Genomic DNA, 25,888 nt, shown 5'->3' with positions numbered 1-25,888 from the left:
GCTATGGAGTGACCTCGAAAAAACACAGCCCTATTATTATTTTTTAATGAGAAATTATTGGAAAAGCCTAATAATCTCAAAGAAAAACCATATAATTATCAAAAAGCAAAAAAGAGATTTTATTTCCAAATAATTCTCTCAACTCAACCAAAATTCTAAGTGAAGAATAATTTCAAAATTACAGAGAAACAAAGAAAAGAACATTTTTCTCTCACGCTTTCTCTCATTGATACACAATAATTATGCTTTTAAAAACATTATTTCACACATAATATCTATACATTCTTCAATATATCATATATATATTTACAATTTAAAAAAACAAATTACAACATGACGAGAAGAACATTGGAAGGCAGAAATTGAGTAAATTTGGGTGAAAATAAAAGGACATACACACAGAGGCACGCTTTGGCATCTTTAGTCGTCTCCTCTTGAATAATGAAATCACTACCCCTCAGTCCTCACACACATTATACGCATACAACATATTTATGATTACCATGAGATGTAATCATAATTGAAATACCACATACACACAGAGACAATAGTATAATACATGTTGGGCGTACCGGGTGATCCAAAAGTAACTTTAAATTGTGGATATATTCAGAGCAACATGTGAAAGAAGAACCAACGCCGAGATTTTCTTTTAAGTGCAATAGAAAATTTTGAGCATGTTTTTAGTTGTTTTTTGTTACTGTTTGAATCCTAAATTAATCCCTAGAATGTTATAAATCCTCTCAATTCTTCAAACTCAATGTATTTCAGGTTCCCCTAAGCAGAAATTAGCCAAAAAATGAATACCTGATTGCGTTAACGCGTGGTAATAGGGAGAAAAAGTGATGAATTGTTAAATTGTTTTTCTGTGTGTGGATTTCAAACTGGTTTTCATGATGCTATTTGTATGAAAAGATAAATAGATGACAATAAAAATGTTTAAGATACAACAATAGGCGATCTATATAAACGGTACACGGTAACTGGGGAACGTTTATGAGTCAACGTTTGGTGAATTTATAGTTTTCTGCCGAGCTTGGAAGTTGAATGAAACGTTAGTTTTTTTGACTGGGCCATCCCCTCACAAACAGAAATCAACCGGGCCGCAGGAATTCAAAAGGTTGACAACCAATGTCCTTGAGCCAGCTTTGCCGTGGTTGGAATAGTTTCTGCTGCCACGGTTGTAACTTGGGATCATGTATTCTGCGGAATTTCGGTGACGTTTGGTCAAAGCGTGCAAACATCTGTGGAAAAAAAAAACCACACGCACAGATACTGTGTTAACGAAGAGATATGTTTTAGAGGATACCTGAAAAGGAGGATGTCTGGTAACCCTATATCTGTGAAATATTAGATCTGTGAATCATTGAAGACGGTAGTTCAGCAAAGTAATGAAGGGACGAAACACAAACCACCACACGTAAAACATTTTTTGTATATTTAAGTAGGTAATGTTTGGTTCCTCTGACATACATTGCTCTGATTACACGAGTATGAGTTGAATTAGTCTCCAGATTTGGAATTTTGAAAAATTGAAGACACATGAAAAAATGCTTAATTATTAGTGATGGGCGAAAAATGTATTGAAAGAGCAAAAATGACACTTTTAATTTTTTTTGAAATCACGAATTGGCGATTTTGATGAAACGTATCCTTTCCATGCGAGTTCCTGTCACGGCAAATGTCATAATAGACATTAGACACCACACCAAAGAATTGATGGTTCCCCCAATGTGTCACTGACGAATCTGTTCTTAAGTCCGAATCTATCTGTGATATGCAAGAGTATCCCTACACCTGGAGTGTTCAAAGACATGCTTAATGTATACAGTAACATGTAGATAAAAATCTGAATCATTCAATGTCATAGACCGAGAGCGTCTTTCGAAGATATCTCTTGAGCGACGGCCATGTCGTACAGCAGCTGGACGAAGTGCAGGACCTCCCGGACAGTGCCCTGCCTCATCTTCTGCCATTCTTTCCCGACTGGTCTGAGAGTCCCCCTGATGCCCAGTGACTGGTGGGTGAGCGAAGCGACGAGACGCCTCAGTAAGTCGTCTCTGATGGTCGCCGATTTTGGACGCAGTTGTGCGACGAAACGGACCAGGTATTCGGTTGTGTACCTCGTACCCTATAGAAACGGTAAAAGAAAATAATTATCTCTGGTCAGAAATCTACATGATGCATATCAGCAGGCGAATAGACCCATGAAAATAGAAGTTATCGCTCACGAAGTCCAGCAGTTGCAGTATGTCCAGGGGCTTGTCAGCTCTGATGACGATGCACGACAGGTCACTGATGTTCAATACTGGTTCCTGAGGGATACATTATAACGAAAATTGAAATGATCGCATTAACCAGCATTGTTAGCATAATAGAACAGAAATCGTGGAAAACATATCCATAAGAGATTAGGCTTATAACTGCTAGTGAAATTTGAATTACATCAGTACTGTTCAGTCGAGTAACATTAATGTGACTAATGTTCATGAGGACCCGGGTTCGAACCGCACCGTCGTCACAGTGGTGGTCGGCTGAAGTTAGTTTTCTGTAGTTTCCGATTTCGAATCGCGAATGCGAGCCGATCTGCTCATGTGTGGTTTAGCAGTAGTAGTCCACACACAGCAGCTAGATGGTTTGGAAGCGGCATAGTAAGAAGCTGGAAGATTGTAATCGGGAATCGAAGCGATAGGGAGTTGCTCCAGACCAACTTAAACAGGATTGCAACATGGGCAAATGAATGGAGCATGACGTTTAGCGTAGATAAGTGCATGGTCGCTCATTTTGGTTCGAACAACCCACAGTTCTCTTACGAGTTGAATGGTGTCACTATCCCGGATGCAACTAGGGTCACCGATTTGGGAATTCTCACTGACGAGCGACTTAGGTTTTCTGAACATTGTTCAGCGGTGGTCAAAAAAGCGAATAGAATGCTTGGTCTCATTTTCAAAAAGGTCTCTTCGTGTTCTCCTAAAGTCATTCTTCCGCTTTTTCGTCCTGGACTGGAGTATGCTGTAAGGTTTTGGAGACCATACCTACAGAGAGAGGGACATAGACTTGGTTGAAGGGGTGCAGAGAAGAGCTACGCGTGTCCTTATTGGCACACGGGGCTTGAATTATGAAGAGAGACTTCATTTTTTGAATATGTTTGCATTGGATGAACGCAGGTGTCGAGGAGATATGATCGAAGTGTTCAAAATTTTCAATGGGATGGATAGCATAGACCATGAACTTTCAGTACACCGCCAATCGACTGCTTTTACAAGGGGACATCAATATCGATTGGTGAGGGACAATTCTAGGTTATGGTGTCTTAGGGAGTTTTTCTCTAACGGGTTTTTTTTTCAAACCGAAAACAACTCAGGTCTATCTTCATTGGAAATTTACTACCTAGTGAGTTGTGCCGGAAGTGTAAATGTGTGTACCTAACAGTCCGAGTGCGTATCTAGTGTTTTATTTTGATTTTTCAGTGCTGTCATCTATATTTTAGAAGTGAAATGAGTGAAGTGTAATGACTGAATAATTGCACTGTTTGTAGGCCTGTTGCTCTCTGTGGCGAGACTTTTCAATTGGGAGATCGGCTCGCATTTGCGGCTCGAAGTTGGGAACCTCAGAAAACCCACTTCAGCCAACCACCACTGTGGTGACGGTGGCGCTCGAACCTGGGTCCCCTCTAATAGGGCTGTGAATAAATGGAATAGCTTACCCCCGGAGGTAGTAAATTGTAACACAACTGACACGTTTAAAAAAGAAATACGATAAACATGTTGGGGTAAATCGAGAAGTTATCCATACGTAGAATAAGACAACCATAAGTATTCTTTATAGGCATTGTATAATATTTTATCATATATGTAATACTTTTTAGTTTTTGTAATTGTCTTTTCATTAGAGTTGCTGTAATTTTGAAGTATATGGGATCCACATTTGTTATGAGCAACTTTTTCCCAGTCACCTCGTTGGACATTTTGACTGTTGTGGCCTTTGTATTTATACGTGAATGGAGAGTAAACTGGCCGCTGCCAATCCAGGCAGTACAAACTGGTGCGGCGAGACGGGTGAGAAACCTCGAATCGAGTACCAGTGTTGAGCGGTTAGAGAAGTGCCACTCTCTTAATTTGCCTCTGTGTTTGTCTGCCCTCTGGTGTACAATACTACTATAAACAACACATACCGTTTTTCTTTTTATATATTTTTTTATTCCTTTTCTTCTATTTTTCCTAAATTTCCTTTTTTCTAACGTTCGGTTAGGTCAGGAGAAGGTTACCAGATGTATCGCCGATTCGTCAAATAGAGATAATCCAAATTTGTTGCCAAAAGCTTGTACATGAAGGGGTTAATACCCGGAAAGACATTATATAACGGTTTTTCATGGGGAAAAAAAGTCATGTTTGGCTCTCAAGAAATATTGGCTGGTGCCTGAATATTTTCTTCCTTATTATTATAACTTATACCTAGGGTGACCATACGTCCCGTATTTCCCGGGACAGTCCCGGTATTTTCTGTTTTTTTTGGCCGTCCCGACTTTTTGGCAAAAGTGTCCCGGTTTTTCCCGTATTTTACACGAAGCCAACTTGAATTTTTATTCTTTATTGAAGTCAAAGATTGACATTATTTTTCAACTCATAAATTATTTTACGATATTTACAACTATATATGAGAATATTAATCTCCCACATTTGCCTTGAACGTTTGTCTTTCGTGGAATACATTGTAATTCACTGCAATTTGCATCATTTCCCGCCATTGTGATTTTTCCGTAATTTCAACAACATTTGGCAACTTTGTGTGGTTTTGGCGAAAATTGGCGATGTCCCGTATTTGGAAACGCAATGTCCCGTATTTCTCTCGAGGAAAATATGGTCAGCGTACTTATACCTGAACTGGAACCATAACCCATCCCCTACACGAGGCTCGTCTTAACTAAATTTGAATGTGTCAACCATTTCGAATGCACACAGTAAACATCATTTAGAAGGGAATGTATCGCCGTATATGAAAAAATTCAGGAATAAAATTAATATTTAAAATTACTTTAAGAATATTGTTAACATATACAGTGTATCCATTAAATTAGTATATAAATTAAAAGTTTAAAAAAGTTAAAGAAATTGATATATTTGAATGTGGTTTGTGAAAAATTTATTCTTGCGGAAAGAATTATTTTTTGGTAGAGGAAAAAAAAAATTAGTTTAAATTTTTGTCAATAAATGGCGCTGCAAGAAAAAGAAGTGAATGACATAATTCCTTCACAGAAGCTTTCTTCCATCGGTTCTGTGCGCGGAACGTCCAGTAAAGCTTCAGCCGGACATTCGTGGCTGAGGTGAAACAACTTCACCAATAGTGATTTATTAACCAATGTTAACATCACAATGATCTATCTACCATCAGAAATTATCTATCAATTGTACACCCTGCATTTTATAGGACTCTGATTTGCATATTTCCAGTATTTTACTTTCATCCAGTGAAAATTTGAACTAATTCTTTTTTCTGTACCAAATATAATTATAATCCCCCTCCGCGAGAATAAATTTTTTGCACAAACCGCATCGAAATACACCAATTTCTTCAGTTTTATGATTTTTTTGAAATATTTACGAATTCATGGGACACCCTGTACGTTAGGTTGCCACGCATTCCGACATGCACCAATTCGTAGAGGAATGGATACGAGGGACGAGTACAGTTAGCTACAGGGTGATTCGTATGGAACAGGCCCGGTGAATTCGCTAACACTTCGCGTAGTTGATGCATGTAACCGCTAAATATTAGGACATATTAATCATCTCTCTAATCTATCTTCACTATGTAGAGTGGAAGAGTCGAATATCATGCGAATGCGGGAACAGGTGGCAACACATAGAGTACATGTGCGGTTTAGTAGTAGCACGTAGTGCGCTAAATTAAAGGACACATAAACCCCAATATTCCCAGACAGACCTCAAACTTGGTCTCTTTTTACGGGGGAATTTCTGAAAAATAAAGTACACAGGACCGGAAACACTCTGTTTCACATGTCAGAGAGAGCAATCGAAGGGTTCCCGAAGGATGGGTGAATAATAGAGCATACACAAGTAAACCTCACTCACGCATTATACAGCATTTGAAGGGTTACATTCCTGTTGCGATCAGGACAATCACCTGCAGAACAGTTCGATGTCAGAAAGTAGACGAAGTAAATGGTTTTTGTACTTATTTATTTCACTTTTTTTGTACGTCTTTTTTGTCCATTCAAACCAAATTGCATTGTAAAAACTTTCATTTGTCTTTTGACGGTCGGTAATTAATGAGTGAACGATTTCGAAACTCTCTCAAAGTTCATTATTTTGTTCAAGGACCATTTTGAATTTGAAAATTGTGAATTTTGAACATTTTCTGAAAAATTAATAATTTTTAATATTGTTATCCGGAACATACTTTTTCAATTCAAAGGAAATTCGTGATTTCCACGTCATTCCATGACCTTCACTGAATTAAAAGTCATGGAAATGAGACCCGATGTTTCATCATTAAGATCATGAAATATCGTGTCGTTTCGTGACTTTCATCGTCATTATATGACTTTGAAATGACGTGAGACTTTTTTTTCCGACTGGACGTCACTGAGAAAATGACCAAATTTTCACGTCATTTTGACATCAGGTGGGCAGTTGATGCCAAAAAAAGTAGGAGGTGGTCACAACGATGTTACTCGACTGTATATAATCTTCTTCCCCCCCCCCCCCAATTACTAATATAATATTGCACAACCTTCAGAAGATCCAACCAACTCCAGAGAAGGGCTGCCAGAATGACCGGGTCATTTTCTTCGATCACCTTCTGCCACGCCGATGACCTGTGGTTGATGGCTCTCTGAAAAAAGACGGACATTAACATTACGTATACATCTGACCAGCGTTTATCGGTGGCATCAGCTGAAAGTTCAATCCGGAGGCATTTACCTGATACTTCCTAAGTCTCTTGGCGAACTCCTCGCCCACGACGTAGTGGTCAGCGAGAAGCGCGTCGGTGATGTCCGCGTATGTGAGCGTCCTCGGACTGTCTTCGTTGCTTTCGTCATTCGAAGGGACCTTGACTTCTTCTATGGCACCGAATTCGACGTTCCGTTTGCTTTTCCTGTTCCGGATGCTTTTTCTCCTGCCCGGATTGGTCAGTTCGTCGTCCGAGGCACTGTCCTGCAGGACGGAATCGATGATGGCGTTGCATTCCTCCGAGTTAATGTCATCCAGTGGGTCCTCTTCTTCTTCACCTTCAATGCCTTTGTTCGGCTTGATGTCTGCGGTGTCATCGGTAGCGACATCTTCGTTGGATCCAAGTGTCACATCCAGCGTTGCCTGGTACTCTGTTTTCACACGGAAAAGGATATTTACGGAAAATTCACCGACAACGATTCATCGTTAGGAAAATTCACCGACGGAAAAAATCACTGCTGGGGAAAATTCAGCGACAACAGTTCGTTACCGGTGAGCATGTCACCCCCCCCCTCATGAGGGAGCTGATGTTCGGGCTCCTCCAGCCCGGCGGCCCTAAAACGATTATTATAATTTTTTGTTTTTTGATACTATGAATTTATTATATAGGGGCTCGCGTGAAAAGTTTGGCGTGGGACCCGTGAAAGATCCCAGCGTAGCGGCCCTGTTGCAGGATGTCGGGGCCATGGCGGTGAGAGAATGGGAAACGGTATGAGTGACCGACTGAATGGGCTAATCTCCTAGTGAGTGGCCATGTGAATGACTGAGTTGAAGAGCGACTTAGCGAGCCAGTTACCATATGAGTGATCGGCAGTATGAACAACTGAATAAGTAAGCCATTTAGTAACTGAGTGAGGGGATGAGTTTTCGTGAGAGTGAGTAATTGAGTGAGTGACCGTGAGAGTGAGCAATTGATTGAGTGACCGTGAGAGTGAGCAATTGAGTGAGTGACCGTGAGAGTGAGCAATTGAGTGAGTGACCGTGAGAGTGAGCAATTGAGTGAGTGACCGTATGAGTGACTCACTTTTTCGTTCAATTGTGTACCTGCTAATTCCCTCACTCATTTGCTCATATGATCACTCACCTGCTCGCTCATCTGCTCACTCATTCACTTATTTGCTCACTCACTAACACTTTCGCTCACCTGCTCACTTATTCACTCATCTGCTCACTTACTCGCTCACCTGCTCACTTATTCACTCATCTGCTCACTTACTCACTCACCACTTCCCTCATTCACTCGATCACCTGCTCGCTCACCAACTTCCTAACTCAGTTGATGAATCATTCACTTGTTCACTGACTCATTCACCCGCTAATTTAGTCATTCACTTTGCCCTCACTCATTCAACTGCTAATCTATACATTCACTATGTCACTCGCTCATTCACTCACCTGCTCTCCATTCGCTGATTCTCTCACTTTCTCATTCACTCTCTCATTCGCTCACCTGCTCGCTCACTAACTCTCTGATGGACTTGATCACTCAACTTGCTGAATGACTCACTCACCTGCTCATCTAGTCACTCCCGACGTCACTTTGTCGATGAATTGTCTGTTGGCGAGTTTTCTTAGCATCGAATTTTCATGTCGGTGAATTTTCCTTTTGGTGAATTGCTATCGGTGAGTTTTCTGCACACTATATAACTTATCAGAGAGAGAGAGACACGCACATGTATGTATCATTTATTTCTGAGTCTACGATGTAGGAGGCACTTACCGCTCTCGATGACGTTCCTGACATTCTTCTGTACAAGCAGGGATTCGGGCGACAACCCGATGCCACCGTTCTGGACGACCACCGGCTGGTTGGACTTGTCCAGATCAGTGCGGCGCGTTTTGGAAGACTTCCGCAAACTTTCCAGCGGTACTGAGTTCGGGTGGGTGCTTGTGCTGAGTTCCAGTTCGGGGTTGTTGCCGTTCTCCTCATCCTCCGATAGGTCGTAATCCAAGAAATCGGCTTCCTGTGGACGGACGTTGCCGCCCATCATGTGATGCGATGACGAACGCTTCGTCAAACTTCCGTCCGGGGAGCAAGAGCTGGAGGTGAAACAACACAAGTCACTGAGAAACATTCGCAGAACACATATATTGAACAATCAAGTCACAAAAGCTTTAGCTCATATATCCGCGATCCCAAACCTAACTCTGTGGGAAATGAACTGAGCAGCATATTAACAGATCACTTAATGGAGCCGTGACACATTTATACCGATCACTTGAGTGACCCAGGGCTCATTTATAGCTAACTTAAGTGACCCGTGGCACATACACAGACCACATAAGGGAGTTATGACATATTTACCGATCACTTTAGTGACCCGCGCTACATTTGCAGTTCACTTAAGGGAATTGCAAAATATTTACAGATTACTGAGTGGAGTCTTGACAAATTTACTGATCATTTTAGTGACCCGCGGCACACTCACAACTCGTAATGGCCGGTGATATATTTACAAATCATTTACATGTAGTCAGTGTATCAGACAGACAGACAGACAGAATTTAATTTTTCTCGTCGCTGCCCAGCCCAAAGGGGCTGCCTGGCGACTTACAGACTGCTCTTGCTAGCTATGAAGGGTGTTATAGACAAGTTTGTGCGTGTTTGTGTAGATGTGAAGTGCTTGTAAGTTAATAGAAAAAAAAAAACCATACAGTCCGGTAAATGCTACCATCAGAATAGTAAAATGCACAAAGATCAGCCAAACTTCATCAAAATGTTACTCTATGCAATAGAGTTGATCGGTAAAATCAATAGAGTAAAAAAAAAATATATATATATATACACACATACACACGCATACATATTATGCGATAAATGTATATTATAATGGACACAAAAATGAAATCACCCATGTACGATTCACCAAAATGCTACATAATGCACTAATGAGAAAATAATAATAAAAAAAAATAATAATAAATCTAACATACGAAAGAAGTTATAGAAAAACAAGTGTGTTAGTCGAAGTTATACAAATTGGTGCAGTGCAAGATCAGTCATGTACATTTAACTACAATGTTACTCTATGCAATAGAGTTGATCGATAATTTCGATAACAAATTAAAAGTACAAAAATATTATGATAGATAGACAAAGATTACACAGCTCAGTAGTTCAGACCCTAACGCACCGACCATGGCACGTGCAGCACGTTTTGAGGACTGAGAAATTTTAGTCTTTGACGTGGGTTGTAATCGACCAGCTCTCTCAGATGCTCGTATTCTGAGTTCCTCATCCTTTCAAAGTGGTCCTCTGAGATTTGTTGGATGTAGCTGAGGATAGTTGGAATCTTCAGGTCTTTTCTAATGTCAGCCCCTCTGATGTACTTTGGGGCACGCACAAGAGTTCTCAGTATTTTATTCTGTTGACTTTGCAGACGCTGCATGTTGGTTTTTGAAACATGAGCCCATACTGGGGCGGCGTAGGTCATGATAGGTCTAATGATTGATTTAAACAATATGACTTTGTTTTTAAGAGTTAGTCTTGCACTTGGAAATGTAATGCGTGACATCATTCCCATGGTTTGGGTAGCCTTAGTTCTTACGTGATTTATTTGAGGAACGAAGGATAATGATTGGTTTAGAATACATCCCAAATATTTCACTTCCTTCACAGGTCTTATGGCTTCTCTGCCCAGGTAGATTGGTGCCCTAGTGAATTTGGTTCTTCTTGTTAACCAAATGAACTGACACTTGGCATGATTAAGCTCGACGACAGCATTATCCTCACACCAGTCTTCAACCTCCTCCAGAGTCTCCTGAAGATTTTCTTTGCATTTATCAGATTTTCTGTTGTTGGTGATAATAATTGCATCATCCGCAAAGAGTCCCAGTATGCCCATTTGGGGGGCAGGGAAGTCATTGATGTAGATGGAGAAATCATTTACATGTAGTCAGTGTATCAAATCAGAAAATATTATTATAGGCATTTTTTACCTTGATAACATTTTGACAGTTAAAAAAGCGCATGCGCATCGTCACAACATTACAGAGTTTACAGAAATTCTGAAAAACTCTTTGATGAGAGGAATAATTTACAAAAACAATGAATTTTTAAAAACTAAAAAATAAGGATAATTTCATATTAAAACGAAGAAAATTCATAACCAATGAAAAAATGTTTTGAATTAGAATTAGAATTGACTTTTGAATTAGAATGACTTCTTTTTCAAAATTAACGAAAGAAATTATTTCAAGAATTTAAAGGAATTATTTCAAAAATAAAGAAATTTAATAAATTCCTTCAAAATTGAATGGAAAAAAAAATCAACAATTAATGAAAAACTTAAATTAGTAATTTAAAAATGATTCTGAAATCAGAGTAGATGAAAGAAACGATTTTCCTGAATGAATCAAAATTAATCACTTACAGGAATAATTTCTGAGGGTAGCATAATTATTTATAGATAAGAATGATTTCTGAAGGAATCGAAATTTTGTATTGACAGGAATGATGTCTGAGGGTAAAACAAAATAAATTACTGAGAGAGATGATTTCTGAGGGAATCAAAACTAATCACTGACTGGAATGATTTCTGAAGGAATCAGAATTATGCATTGACAGGAATGATTTCTGAAAGAATCAGAATTATGCATTGACAGGAATGATTTCTGAAAGAATCAGAATTATTTTTTGACAAGAATGATTTCTGAGGGAATCAGAATTATTTTTTGACAAGAATGATTTCTGAGGGAATCAAAACTTATCACTGATATAGGAATGATTTCGGAGGGAATCAAAACTAATCACTGACTGGAATGATTTCTGAAGGAATCAGAATTATGCATTGACAGGAATGACTTCTGAGGGAATCAAAACTTATCACTGATATAGGAATGATTTCTGAGGGAATCAAAACTAATCACTGACTGGAATGATTTCTGAAGGAATCAGAATTATGCATTGACAGGAATGATTTCTGAAGGAATCAGAATTATGCATTGACAGGAATGACTTCTGAGGGAAGCAAAATTATTTTTTGACAAGAATGATTTCTGAAGGAATCGAAATCAATTACTGAGAGGAATGATTTCTGAGGGAACAAAACTTATCACTGATATAAGAATGATTTCGGAGGGAATCAAAACTAATCACTGACTGGAATGATTTCTGAAGGAATCAGAATTATGCATTGACAGGAATGATTTCTGAAGGAATCAGAATTATGCATTGACAGGAATGACTTCTGAGGGAAGCAAAATTATTTTTTGACAAGAATGATTTCTGAAGGAATCAAAATCAATTACTGAGAGGAATGATTTCTGAGGGAATCAAAACTTATCACTGATATAAGAATGATTTCTGAGGGAATCAAAACTAATCACTGACTGGAATGATTTCTCAAGGAATCAGAATTATGCATTGACAGGAATGACTTCTGAGTGTGTTCATGAATGTGTTCAACCTTTATAGGAGAATGATTGATTTGAATCAAATCATTGATTTGAAATCGGGCGCGGATCACTTTATTAAATGATCTGGAAGAGCACCGCCCGTGTTACTTAAATGATCCGTAGATGTGCCACGGGTCGCTTTTTTATGGCGCAATATATCTCGTCTCATCTGGTCGCTTGAATGATCTGAAACTGTGCCATGGGTTGCTTAGGTGCTCTGGAATTGTAAATATGCCGTGGTCCACTTAAGTGATTTGGAACTGTGCCACAGGCCATTTAAGTTATCTGTAAATGTGCCGCGTCACTCAAGGGATCTGGGTAAAGTGCCGCAGGCTACTTAGGTGAAATGGAACTGCACCGGAGTCAGTTAAAGGACCTGGGAATGTATCGATTGCCGCGTGAGTAATCTTGAACTGTGCAATTGGCAATATCCACTTCTGGAACTGCACAGGTCCCTAAAGTGATCTGGAAATGTGCCGCACGCCACTTAGGTGGTATGGAACTACACCGTAAAGAGATCTGGGAATATCTAGGTGCCCCTCTTGAGTGATCTGTAAACTTGCCGCGGGTCATTTGAGCGATCTAAGGGATCTGGGAATATCTAGGTGGCTCTCTTGAGTGATCTGTAAACTTGCCGAGGGCCATTTGAGTGATCTATCAACTTGTCGAGGGCCACTTCAGTGATCTATGAATATGCAACGGTTAAAGGGATATCTAGGTGGCCCTCTTGAGTGATCTATCAACTTGTGGAGGGCCAATTTAGTGATCTATGAATATGCAACGGTTCAATCCGGGGATATGGAACTGCAACGCGGGTCACTTTTGTGATCTGAAAATGCGCCACTTATAGTTTTGTTTATCAAGTTAATTAATTAACTACCGTCAACTTTTACAACATTAGGCTTGAAGTTGCGAGCCACATCAAATGACTCCGAGAGCCACATTTGGCTTGCGGGACGCGGGTTGAGCATGTATGCTTTATACCAGTGATTCCCAACGTGAGCGTTAATGGCCCCTTGGGGGCGATGGAAAGTTCTAGGGGGCGGCAGAAGCTACGAGTACAACATAGGATCCTATGGGTTAGATTGCGTTGGGGGGGGCGATGTGAGAAAAAAAATTCTGAAGAAGGGGGCGATGTTTTGGGGGCCAAAAAAAAGGTTGGAAAATTATGCTTCATACCATACCTGTCTGGGGATTCCGGACAAACCGATCGCTCCCGGTCGCCGTTCCCGATCCCGCTGACGGGAGATGGCGGCGCGCAGAACCGACTGTGATCGGTGTCGACGATCCCGTTAGCGATCACGACGTTCCTCGTCCCGGTGGATTTCGTATCCGGCAGGATGACCGTCCAGTCTTTCTTGCAGAACTTGGATGGTATCTTCAGGTTCACGGTGCATCCGGCCGAGAAGAACCCCAGGAACCTATTCGGGTCGCTGATGAGATCGTCCGTGGGAACCTCTCCGCCGGCGTCGACGAAACGCTGGTCGTCCACCAGGGACAGCAACCTCTCGCAGAACATGAAGACTGGCTGAAACAGACAAGATGACAACAATGATCAAAAATTCGTTTCAATTACGGTTTCCATTAATACTCGGCGAATTTGTAGATGTAGAAAAAGCATTCGACAAGGTGGTTTTTTCCCTCATCAGCATGGAAGGAAAATGAATTCAATAATTTGCCGTTTTCCCCTTAACACAGCCTTTCCCAAATTGGGGTGCCTGAACCTCAGGATTCACGGTATTTTTCCTGGGGGGGGGGTGTCCACGGTTCAATTGAGGTATTGTAAAAGTAGTTTATGTAAAGCTGAAAAAATATGTAGATAAATTACTTAAGAAAGAAAAGTTTTAATTAAATTAATTAATGTACAATTTTATTTATTTATTAATGCGCAGAAGCACCGCTGGAAGCGTTGGTGGACTGCAGTGGTGATATGATTATGATAAAAAATTGTACTTGGAGCGACATCTGTGGATAGGAGTGTGAATAGCAATTGTTTTAGTTCTTTTGCAGAGCATCAGATGACATTGCTATCGCATGACATTTACTAGTACGGGATACAATGTCCTCCATTGTTCGAGAACATTGTTACTGTTAGATGGCTGTAATTTCTGCTGCCATAAATATGGGGGAAGGGGAAGGTTATGGCTAGGCTAACCATATTTCCTCAAAAGAAATACGGGAAATTGGGATTCCAAATACGGGACATTCCCAATTATCGCCAAAAATAAACAAAGTTGCCAAATATTCGACAAATTGAGTAAAAATAAAATGGCGGGAAATAAAGCATTACTGCGAATTGCAGTGGATTTAAATGAATTCCGCGAAATAAAACGTTCACCAAGACAAATGTGAGAGATTAATATTCTTATTTATAATTGCAATTATCATAATCTAATTTATGAGTGGGAAAATAATTTCATTCTTTGACTTAAATAATGAATGAAAATTCAGGTAAGCTTCGTGTAAAAAACGGGAAGAACCGGGGCACTTTCGCTAAAAAGTCGGGACGGCCAAAAAAACAGAAAAAACCGGGACTTTCCCGGGAAATACGGGACGTATCGTCACCCTAGTTATGGCAGACACCAACATTTCCGGGGGGGGGGGGGGGGGGGTTCACGACTATGAATAAGGGTCCATAGCAGACATATTAAGATTTTCGGGGCATGCATGACTAAAAGCATTTGGGAACCGCCGCCCTAAACTATCTGCAGTGCCCTTTAATTCACAAATTATATAAGTCTAAAATACTACTGCTATTTTACTATTCACTGTACACACACACCTCCCATACATCCTCTGGGGAATTGCTAACGAATTGGTGCATGCCGGCGCGTGTTGTGTACGTGCGGAATGCCCTTTGAGTCCTAATTCGGCCGTTATCTCATCAACCGATCGTTATAGAAGATAGAATTTAAAAAAAACTGCTCGAAATGTACTAAAAAAATCACCCTGTGCCACAGGCATCTTCAACCCGTTACTCGCGAGCACCTAGAGTGCTCAATACTCGTGTCCGATTTCGCGCTCGCGAGCACTTGATCAACGTTCAAATTAAACACCCTGGAGGGGAATTGCACATAAGGATTAAAACCATCGCGATGTTTTGCACATTCGTATGTCAAACTTGCCGTAAACGTGCATAAAGGTAAGTTTTTGAATAGGCATCTCGTGTCCTAAAAAAACCCCATCAAGAAGTTGTTGCCCAGTTGGCTTCGATACAGAGAGGCCTCCGCAGTCTGTTTGTGACGTCAGTAAGTAGTCCATTTTCCCTCAGAATATTCAGGGGCAAAAAATTCCCTGCTCGTGCCAGTATCATCGTTGTGAGGAAAAGAAATGATCGGGCTCAGAATTGGCGATTTCTATGCCCCCACATCCAATCAGCATGCGGTATTTGTGAGCCAATCGGGAAGATTCTACGCCAAAATAAAAAAAAAACGAAATAGGATGCTGTGTTTCAAAATGTGGCAAACTTGCTATGCAGTCTGTATGACGTTTATGGCAAACAGTGCAGAGGCCTTCCTCGGGGCCTTAATGTTGAAACTTCCAATGACGTTTGGGTAGCAATTAAATTTTTAACACGGTTTACATTTTGTAATTTTATGCAAATATCATCAGTCATTTTCAATGCAATGCTGGGGGTGTACAAGCCGTTCAATTTTTTTTCCCCATTTCTCTCTGTCTGACGCTATCGCCGTGTCCAGTTGACTCCTCCTCCTAACCAGACCATGGCGCACCTCTCTGTCTCAATGAAGAGATGTAAGCAGGTGGAGGGTCGAAGGAGACCTTCGCCACGCTGGAAAAGATGCATACATGTGTGTTGTGAACCTAACATGAAGTTTGCGTCTATGTAATGCTTGTTGTATAGTGCTGCCACCTACCACCTATTTTTCTAACTATGAGTGGAGCATAATGATTGAATATTCGTACCGTTGTGGGCCTGTTGCATTTTTTCTAAATTAAAATTATACCGTTACGGAGGACTATTGATGAGATAAAGGCCGCATTGGCACTTACAGGCATAGGAGTACGCAAAATTTTCTCGGGGGGAGGGAGGGAGATTTCAATTTTTTTTTCTTCTCAAGTGGGGGGGGGGGGTTTACGTTTTTCCTGCAAAATAACACTATAATCTCGCCTTGGGGCTCCCCTTTTTAGGCACGCCAATGCTTACAGGACACCCTGTATATGAACTTGTAAATGGGGAGTTTCACGTATTGAGGGGAAAAAAAATGTTTAAAATTACCTTTGGTATGTATTTGAGTAACCTGGCTTCAAAACCGTGCAGGAGATGCCTCTGCCTCCTCAGGTATTGGTTAAGTGTGGCACTGTAGTCTCTGTGACCTGGGATGCTGCATACAAAAGAAAGTCTTGCATAATTACTACGGAAAATAATAATAATAATCCCATATAAATATATGCACATTTACATCTTTTTTCACACGTGATAGTAATACTTACACATTGGCGTATACTATACACATGGGTACAACGAATTGGGCGAAGGCTTGTACGCTGCGTAATTGGCTCTTCGTTTTCACCAGCTCGGGCCTGAAATATATTGATTTTATTTGATGACTGGGTATTATTACAGTATGACTGAAATATTGCACTGTTTTTCAAACTGATGTCCGCGGGCATCCATCGTACTTCGAAGGGTGTCCGCGAGACCATTTTCATTTACTTTCATTATTGATATACTGCTGCGAAATTTGAAATTATTCTTCTAACCCTTATTATACAGGGTGTCCTGTAAGTGCTAGCATGGCCTTTATCTCATCCACCATCCATCGTAGAGGTATGATTCCAATTCAGGAAAATGCTCAAAAGGCGTTCACCAATTACTCTGTACCACTTTTGAGAGTGAAAATACAGTGTGGAACAAAATAAGAAATCTAAATTTTTGCACGGTCCCCTCTCTTCTCTAACTTCCAGTTAGAAAGTCATTGCCCTGTCTCTCCTGATGCCAACAAAAAAAAAAAAATCCCATGTTTCTAAGTGCAGTATTCTCAGAGATATTCGAATTCGAAAAAAAACGGAGGAAATTTGGGAAAGAACAGCGTTAAAAGCGGGGTTAAAACGGTTCTTCCGCATTTAACGCTGTTGTTTCCCAAATTTCCTCAGTTTTTCGAACATCTTTGTGAGTATTGCACTTAGAGACATGGAATTTTTTTTTGTCGGCATCAATAGAGACAGGGCAACAACTTTCTAAATAGGAAGTTAGACCACAGGGGGGGACTACCTGTATTAGTTTAGATTTTTTTTATTTTGTGACACACTGTATTTCCACTACCACAACTGGTACAGGGTAATTTCTGAACTTTCCTTTTGAGCACTGTTTAAATTGGAATCACCTCAACGACCGGACGGTTGATGAGATAAAGGCCGTGCTATAGTACACCGTGTATGTAGCTGTATCGGTCTAATCTTCAACATCTCATTCTAATGAGTCTAACAATCATACTTCATTTCAATCATTCAGCACTGGCTCTCATTATAGAAACTTCATTTCATCATCTTAGTTTTTTTTTTCCTTGTTTCAATTTTGTTACCCTTTTTCTTAGGTTTTCCGCAAAAAGTAATTGGGGATTGAATACAATCCAAATCATAATAAAGTACCGATTGTACGTATCAAGAGCCAACGCCACGCTGCTTTCTTGCCGCAACCGTCGACTCCAAGCCTCTTCGACAAATCCATCTGCATTCACAACTGCGTATGCACAAGCCTCTCTGTTGAGCCAACGAGGGAAGACGCGTGGTCCAGGACCTGGCCTGGCCACGGCGGAGGCTCAACCGAGCTAACAAGCCAACGAGGGAAAACGTGGTTTAGGACCTGGCCTGGCCACGGCGGAGGCTCACCCGAGCTAACAAGTCAATGAGGGAAAGAGTGGTCCAGGACACGGCCACGGCGGCGGGGGGGGGGGGCTCACCCGAGCCAACAAGCCAACGAGGGAAGACGTGGTTTAGGACCTGGCCTGGCCACGGTGGAGGCTCACCCGAGCTAACAAGCCAATGAGGGAAAACGTGGTCCAGGACACGGCCTGGACACGGAGGAGGGCTCACCCGAGCCAACAAGGAAAGACGAATGGTCCAGGACCTGGCCATGGCGGAGGCTCACCTCAGCCAACAAGCCAATGAGGGAAAACGTGGTCCAGGACCTGGCCATGGCGGAGGCTCACCTCAGCCAACAAGCCAATGAGGGAAAACGTGGTCCAGGACACGGCCTGGCCACGACGGGGGGGGGGGGGGGCTCACCCGACCCAACAAGCCAACGAGGGAAGACCTGGTTTAGGACCTGGCCTGGCCACGGTGGAGGCTCACCCGAGCTAACAAGCCAATGAGGGAGAACGTGGTCCAGGACACGGCCTGGCCACGGCGGGAGGGCTCACCCGAGCCAACAAGGAAAGACGCGTGGTCCAGGACCTGGCCTGGCCACGGCGGAGGCTCACCTGAGCTAACAAGCCAATGAGGGAAAACGTGGTTTAGGACCTGGCCTGGCCACGGTGGAGGCTCACCCGAGCTAACAAGCCAATGAGGGAAAACGTGGTCCAGGACACGGCCTGGCCACGGCGGGAGGGCTCACCCGAGCCAACAAGGAAAGACGCGTGGTCCAGGACCTGGCCTGGCCATGGCGGAGGCTCACCTCAGCCAACAAGCCAATGAGGGAAAACGTGGTTCAGGACCCTGCGCTTGGCCACAGAGGAAAAACAAAGGGCTTAAGCTCAATAGAGCTGAAAAGACATCAGAAGAGCTCATCGGAATAAATTGTATATTGTATAATAGAAATATTTAAAAATCTGTATATATACTTTTTTTTTAATAATGTGTTTTTATATTTGTGTTCATGTATTTTTATTTAATTTAATGCATATTATTAATTATCATTAATCTATATGCATAATGAAGCACCCGACACCGCCCAGCCCCCCTCATCCGGGGCAATGGCTAAAATTGACAATGGTCGATAGAGTCTGGGCGGTGCACGGTATGAAATGTCAAAAAAATGAAATGCTGTCCCTGTTTTTGAGCCGTCCGTGAACATGCTGATAGCTCCATCTGATGGGCATTATTTCCCCACCGGGCAGCGGTACTTGATCTTGACACTGGATGTCCACACTGGGATGATGATTGCACCAACATGCCAACTCGTATCGTTCACTTCATAGTCATCAGGTCTTATGAGAATACCGTCCACCCAAACCTCTCTATCCAACCAGCAGGATTTAGGATGATGCCGGTAAATCAAGGGCGCTAATACCAGACATTATTTCACGATTACACCGATGAATTTAGGGAGCCAGTACCAGACGCTATTCAAGATGGCGCCACCACCTCGTGATCGCACTATGAGTATGTATAAATCCGGTCGAGGTCATTGAGTAGTTTTTGGATACTTTTAATACCGAGTTAATTCGCGTGAGAATATACAGTGTGCACGCATACAACTGGCCCAATAGCAATAATGATTAAACATCATTATCCATTACCGAGTTACCTTGGTTGAAATGACAATACCGAAACACAAAAAGAAACAGGTAATGGAAGTAGGTCGTGCATTTATCCTCTAGGACGAGCGGGGCTTTTAAACAAACAACAATAACAATAATGGCAAACAACCGAAACAATGGCAGTTGGTACTGTTAGAGGTACCAATACTTTCTCTCTCTCATCCCGTATTTAAATATGGATTTTATCGAATGAGGGCAGGGCATATTTAATAATTTATTCGGGGCTATATTTGCATGGGCGACAAATAAAAATGGTTGTTCCGTGCGAAATGGACAACATTATCTTAATTTATCCCCCTAATGGGAGGAATCTCTATGGATTGTAACAATTTTCCGCTCTGTTTTCTTGGAACGTTGCCATTCGGGAGGTAGGAAATAAAATAAAAAGTACAATGGAAAATGACGGACGTTGTTGTTATTGGTCAGTTCATTGCTCTGCTAACAGGTCGTCCCTGAGTTGAGGGGGGTAACAAAGTAAATGGTATTGGTCAGTACGAGAAGGACAACGTGTCCGTGAGTCGATGGTTTTCTGGCAAACGTTTGTATTGATTGTTGTCGGTGAAATATTGTCTAAAAATAACCGTGGGGGCCAGTCATTGAATGAATTTGAAACTGAAGTTGTGTACAGTAAAGCCCTCTCTTAACGGACACCCCTCATTTACGGCCAAATAATAATTTCCCCCGTTGCATAATGAAACTATGCATTTCAAACCACTGTTTAACGGTCACCCCCCCTCTTTTACGGGGTCCGGTGTGTCCGCGAAAGAGTAGTTTTATTGTATTTCCCCCCACTAGTCAAATATGTACGTTTCACCTGCCCTGACCGTATGAGTGACCGAGTGAGTGATCATGTGAGTAGTAAGTTAGTGATTGTGCGAGTGGCCAAATGAGTAACCGCATGTGTGTGTGAGTGAGTGTGAGTCATTGTATGGTTGAGTAAATGACCATAAGAATCATATGAATGATTGAGTGACTGTTTTGGGGGTGACAGTATGAGTGTGTAAGTGACCATATGAGTGTGTAAGTGACCATATGAGTGTGTAAGTGACCATATGAGTGTGTAAGTGACCATATGAGTGTGTAAGTGGTGATGTGAGAGTGACCATATCGTTACTAACTTGGTCACTCGTACAGTCTCTAACGTGATCATTTGCTCAGGGCCGTCTTAAGAGCATCATGGCCCCCGTGCCAAGTGATTTTTCTGAGGCCCTACCGAGCAAATTCTAGAAAATTTCAACTGGATCTCATTTTTGTGAGGCCCCTCTTCTCCTCTCCTCCCGGGCCTTGCGCGGGTGTGCCCAAGAGTTAAGACGGCACTGCATTTAGTCACGGTTTTGGTAGCTCATATGGTTACTCATCCACTCACTTGGTCATTCATATGGTCAAGCACTTGATCACTCATGAGGCGATTCACCCACTCACTTCGTCACTCACATGGTTAGGGCAGGTGAAATGTCCGAGGCGAAATGCTACGTTGTCTGTGGCCACGTCAGTGGCATGGTGAATTTCGATACTTGAAAATTCTGTGACGTGGATCTCACGTCATGGAATTCGGTGACGTGGGTCTACGCTAAATTGAAACTTCCCGCGAAGCTTGCGGGCCGCCAACTCATGCTCTCTAGTGACATCTGTAAAGAAGTGACAAATGGGGCCCCCGAGTTTTAAACAGGGACAAAAATAATTGAATACTTATTTATTTTCAAATTATTACTTTGATTAATTATCTATTTTGATCAGTTCTGAAATAATTTTTTTCACTTTTTCGAAAGAATTTTTGATTAACTAATGATTAAATTAACTAATTCTGACATTAATTATAATCTGAAATCACTTTAAATGATTCTGTAATTATTTATCTCCTCAATATAATATTGAAATAATTTCTTTCAATAATCTAGTTATTCTTTTATTCGTTGTGAGATAATTCCTATCAGAATTTAAAACATTATTTCCCCTCATTGATTAATGAGTTATTTTTTTCATTAACTCTGAATTTTCATCAATTTTTTTCGGAATTGTTTCTTTCATTCACTTCAGAAAATTATTTCTTTCATTCATACTAGAATTATTTGTCATTTCTTCGGAATTATTTCTTTCATTCATTCTAGAATTATTTTTGTAATTTCTTCCAGAATTATTTCTTTCATTCTTTCTAGAATTATTTCTTTCATTCTTTCTAGAATTATTTCTTTCATTCTTTCTAGAATTGTTTCTTTCATTCTTTCTAGAATTATTTCTTTCATTCTTTCTAGAATTGTTTCTTTCATTCTTTCTAGAATTATTTCTTTCATTCATTCTAGAATTATTTTTCAATTATTCCAGAATTATTGCTTTCTAGAATTATTTATTTCTAGAATTATTTCTTTCATTCTTTTTAGAATTATTTCTTTCATTCTTTCTAGAATTGTTTCTTTCATTCTTTCTAGAATTATTTCTTTCATTCTTTCTAGAATTATTTCTTTCATTCTTTCTAGAATTGTTTCTTTCATTCTTTCTAGAATTATTTCTTTCATTCATTCTAGAATTATTTTTCAATTATTACAGAATTATTGCTTTCTAGAATTATTTATTTCTAGAATTATTTCTTTCATTCTTTTTAGAATTATTTCTTTCATTCTTTTTAGAATTATTTCTTTCATTCATTCTAGAATTATTTTTGTAATTTCTTCCAGAATTATTTCTTTCATTCTTTCTAGAATTATTTCTTTCATTCTTTCTAGAATTGTTTCTTTCATTCTTTCTAGAATTATTTCTTTCATTCATTCTAGAATTATTTTTCAATTATTCCAGAATTATTGCTTTCTAGAATTATTTATTTCTAGAATTATTTCTTTCATTCTTTTAGAATTATTTCTTTCATTCATTCTAGAATTATTTTTGTCATTTTTTCCAGAATTATTTCTTTCATTTTTTCCAGAATTATTTCTTTCATTCTTTCTAGAATTGTTTCTTTCATTCTTTCTAGAATTATTTCTTTCATTCATTCTAGAATTATTTTTGTAATTTCTTCCAGAATTATTTCTTTCATTCTTTCTAGAATTATTTCTTTCATTCTTTCTAGAATTGTTTCTTTCATTCTTTCTAGAATTATTTCTTTCATTCATTCTAGAATTATTTTTCAATTATTCCAGAATTATTGCTTTCTAGAATTATTTATTTCTAGAATTATTTCTTTCATTCTTTTAGAATTATTTCTTTCATTCATTCTAGAATTATTTTTGTCATTTTTTCCAGAATTATTTCTTTCATTTTTTCCAGAATTATTTCTTTCATTCTGTCTAGAATTGTTTCTTTCATTCTTTCTAGAATTATTTCTTTCATTCATTCTAGAATTATTTTTGTAATTTCTTCCAGAATTATTTCTTTCATTCTTTCTAGAATTATTTCTTTCATTCTTTCTAGAATTGTTTCTTTCATTCTTTCTAGAATTATTTCTTTCATTCATTCTAGAATTATTTTTCAATTATTCCAGAATTATTGCTTTCTAGAATTATTTATTTCTAGAATTATTTCTTTCATTCTTTTTAGAATTATTTCTTTCATTCTTTTTAGAATTATTTCTTTCATTCATTCTAGAATTATTTTTGTAATTTCTTCCAGAATTATTTCTTTCATTCTTTCTAGAATTATTTCTTTCATTCTTTCTAGAATTGTTTCTTTCATTCTTTCTAGAATTATTTCTTTCATTCATTCTAGAATTATTTTTCAATTATTCCAGAATTATTGCTTTCTAGAATTATTTATTTCTAGAATTATTTCTTTCATTCTTTTAGAATTATTTCTTTCATTCATTCTAGAATTATTTTTGTCATTTTTTCCAGAATTATTTCTTTCATTTTTTCCAGAATTATTTCTTTCATTCTGTCTAGAATTGTTTCTTTCATTCTTTCTAGAATTATTTCTTTCATTCATTCTAGAATTATTTTTGTAATTTCTTCCAGAATTATTTCTTTCATTCTTTCTAGAATTATTTCTTTCATTCTTTCTAGAATTGTTTCTTTCATTCTTTCTAGAATTATTTCTTTCATTCATTCTAGAATTATTTTTCAATTATTCCAGAATTATTGCTTTCTAGAATTATTTATTTCTAGAATTATTTCTTTCATTCTTTTTAGAATTATTTCTTTCATTCTTTGAAGCCCCCCCCCCCCGGTTTAAAGCCTGAAAAGATCGAACACTACTATAAACCACTTTTCTGAATGGAGTCGCGTCTATGTCTTTGGTATTGGCGTCTTTTCTTTTTTTGATCCAAATTTGAGGTAAAATTATTTCATGCAGATATGATAAAAAATTAGAATGTGAATTTTTACTAATATAAACTAAAACATTCTATATATTGATGAGTCTTGTTATTATTCAAAATCTTTAAGCTTTTAAAACTATTATAGTATATCAAGGAAACAGAGTTATTTCCCGGATATTATGCTGAGGTGAACTCGGAAATAAAATTCATCACGTCTCCTCCGGGACTCGAACCCAGGCCCCTCTTGCATACCGGGCAAAGCATGCTACCCGCATCTCTCTCTGAACCGTCCCAACCGGGGGGGCCATTTCCTGAAGTTAAGAGAGGCTACTAATGCCTCTACTTCAGCGCCTCACGCCACAGTGCGTGAAATAAGGAAGGCAGGGTCATGTCTCCAGTGGTGTAGATGGCAGCATGATTGCCCGGTATGCAAGAAGGCCTGGGTTCCGGTCCCGGCGGAGACGTGATGACTTTTCTTTCCGAGTTCACCTCAGCATAATATCCGGAAAATAACTGTTTATTTGATATACTTTGAAATTTTTTTAAAAGCTTAAAGATTTTTAATAATAACCAAGACTCATCAATATGTAGAATGTTTTTGTTTGTATTAGTAAAAATTCACATTATAATTTTGAAACTAATATACCAGTGTGACTACATGAACACAAATTAATGACAGAAATGAAAGTCGATACCTCTTCTGTCGTAAGAATTCCACGGCATCGTTGGGCTTGCACCTGAGGTTATAGACGAGATAACAAGCCACCAACACACCGGGCCGGCCTAGTCCACTGTGAGAGTGAATGGCGACTTTTCCCTCCGTCAGTGCGAAGGTCAGTACCTTCACGATGTCCAGCATCTGAGTCTTGGACACGCAACCGTAGTCCTTCCTGCAGAGGAAAAAATACTTACACGTCCATCTAGTGATTATTAGAACACAAAAACTTAACATATCATGATGGTATTGGAAGCGTCATTCCATGGAAATATAAATAGCAATCAGTGACGTATTTACAGGGAGGTTTAGCAGGCTGCAGCACAGGGTGGCAAGTTCAGAGTGGCGAAAAATTTAAACATTAGTGGCCAACAAAATTATTAGAATGGGGAGAGGACGGCTAAATTTGTGTAAGCCTCAATAAATCCATCTCTGCCCAGACAGCAAGGGACTAGATTAGTGAATGACCAAGAGTGTTTGTAAGCACGTCTGAGCAAAAGAATGCCTCAGAGCATGAGCAAGCATGTGAATGACCAAACGAGTGACCTAGAGAGCATGAGCAAGCATGTGTGAGCAAGCATATGAATTACCAGTATAGTGACCTAAAGAATGAGGAACCAGGTCAGTGAGTAACCTAGAGCGGGTGAAAATATGTGAATGACGAAAACATTGTGCAAGCATGTGAATGACGAAAACATTGTGCAAGCATGTGAATGACGAAAACATTGTGCAAGCATGTGAATGACGAAAACATTGTGCAAGCATGTGAATGACGAAAACATTGTGCAAGCATGTGAGTGACGAAAACATTGTGCAAGCATGTGAGTGACAAAGCATTGTGCAAGCATGTGAGTGACAAAACATTGTGCAAGCATGTGAGTGACAAAACAGTGTGCAAGCATGTGAGTGACCAAAATAGTGTGCACGCCCGTGAATGAGCAAAAGCGTGACAGCGAGCATAAGCAAGCATGTGAATGATCAAACAACTGACCTACAGAGCGTGAACAAGCATGTGAATAATTAGACGAGTGACCCATATTGTGAGGGACGAGGTCAGGGA

The 25,888-nt window shown here is 39.7% G+C and overlaps 1 protein-coding gene across 1 annotated transcript in view; it reads right to left on the bottom strand.

The window, feature by feature from the left end:
- Nucleotides 1-226: 226 nt before the first annotated feature.
- The window catches only part of LOC149077995 (protein tyrosine phosphatase domain-containing protein 1-like), a 111,133-nt gene continuing 85,471 nt past the window's right edge, over nucleotides 227-25,888 (bottom strand). The window contains exons 8-16 of the mRNA XM_089241553.1: nucleotides 24,809-25,003; nucleotides 16,824-16,913; nucleotides 16,609-16,714; nucleotides 13,556-13,899; nucleotides 8,695-9,014; nucleotides 6,945-7,345; nucleotides 6,754-6,855; nucleotides 2,232-2,315; nucleotides 227-2,131 (exon numbers count right to left, since the gene is read on the bottom strand). Of these exons, the coding sequence (XP_089097679.1) occupies nucleotides 1,865-2,131; nucleotides 2,232-2,315; nucleotides 6,754-6,855; nucleotides 6,945-7,345; nucleotides 8,695-9,014; nucleotides 13,556-13,899; nucleotides 16,609-16,714; nucleotides 16,824-16,913; nucleotides 24,809-25,003 (1,909 nt within the window). The 3' untranslated portion in view covers nucleotides 227-1,864. The remainder of the gene's footprint in view (nucleotides 2,132-2,231; nucleotides 2,316-6,753; nucleotides 6,856-6,944; nucleotides 7,346-8,694; nucleotides 9,015-13,555; nucleotides 13,900-16,608; nucleotides 16,715-16,823; nucleotides 16,914-24,808; nucleotides 25,004-25,888) is intronic.

This window comes from Pholcus phalangioides, unplaced genomic scaffold (genome assembly GCF_987345545.1).
Source record: "Pholcus phalangioides strain wild (caught in Gottingen) unplaced genomic scaffold, Ppha-v1.0 ptg000014l_1, whole genome shotgun sequence".
In the NCBI taxonomy this organism is placed as follows: Eukaryota; Metazoa; Arthropoda; class Arachnida; order Araneae; family Pholcidae; genus Pholcus; species Pholcus phalangioides.
The sequence above is the reverse complement of the archived record's forward strand: the minus strand, read 5'-3'. Positions and strand labels throughout refer to the sequence as shown.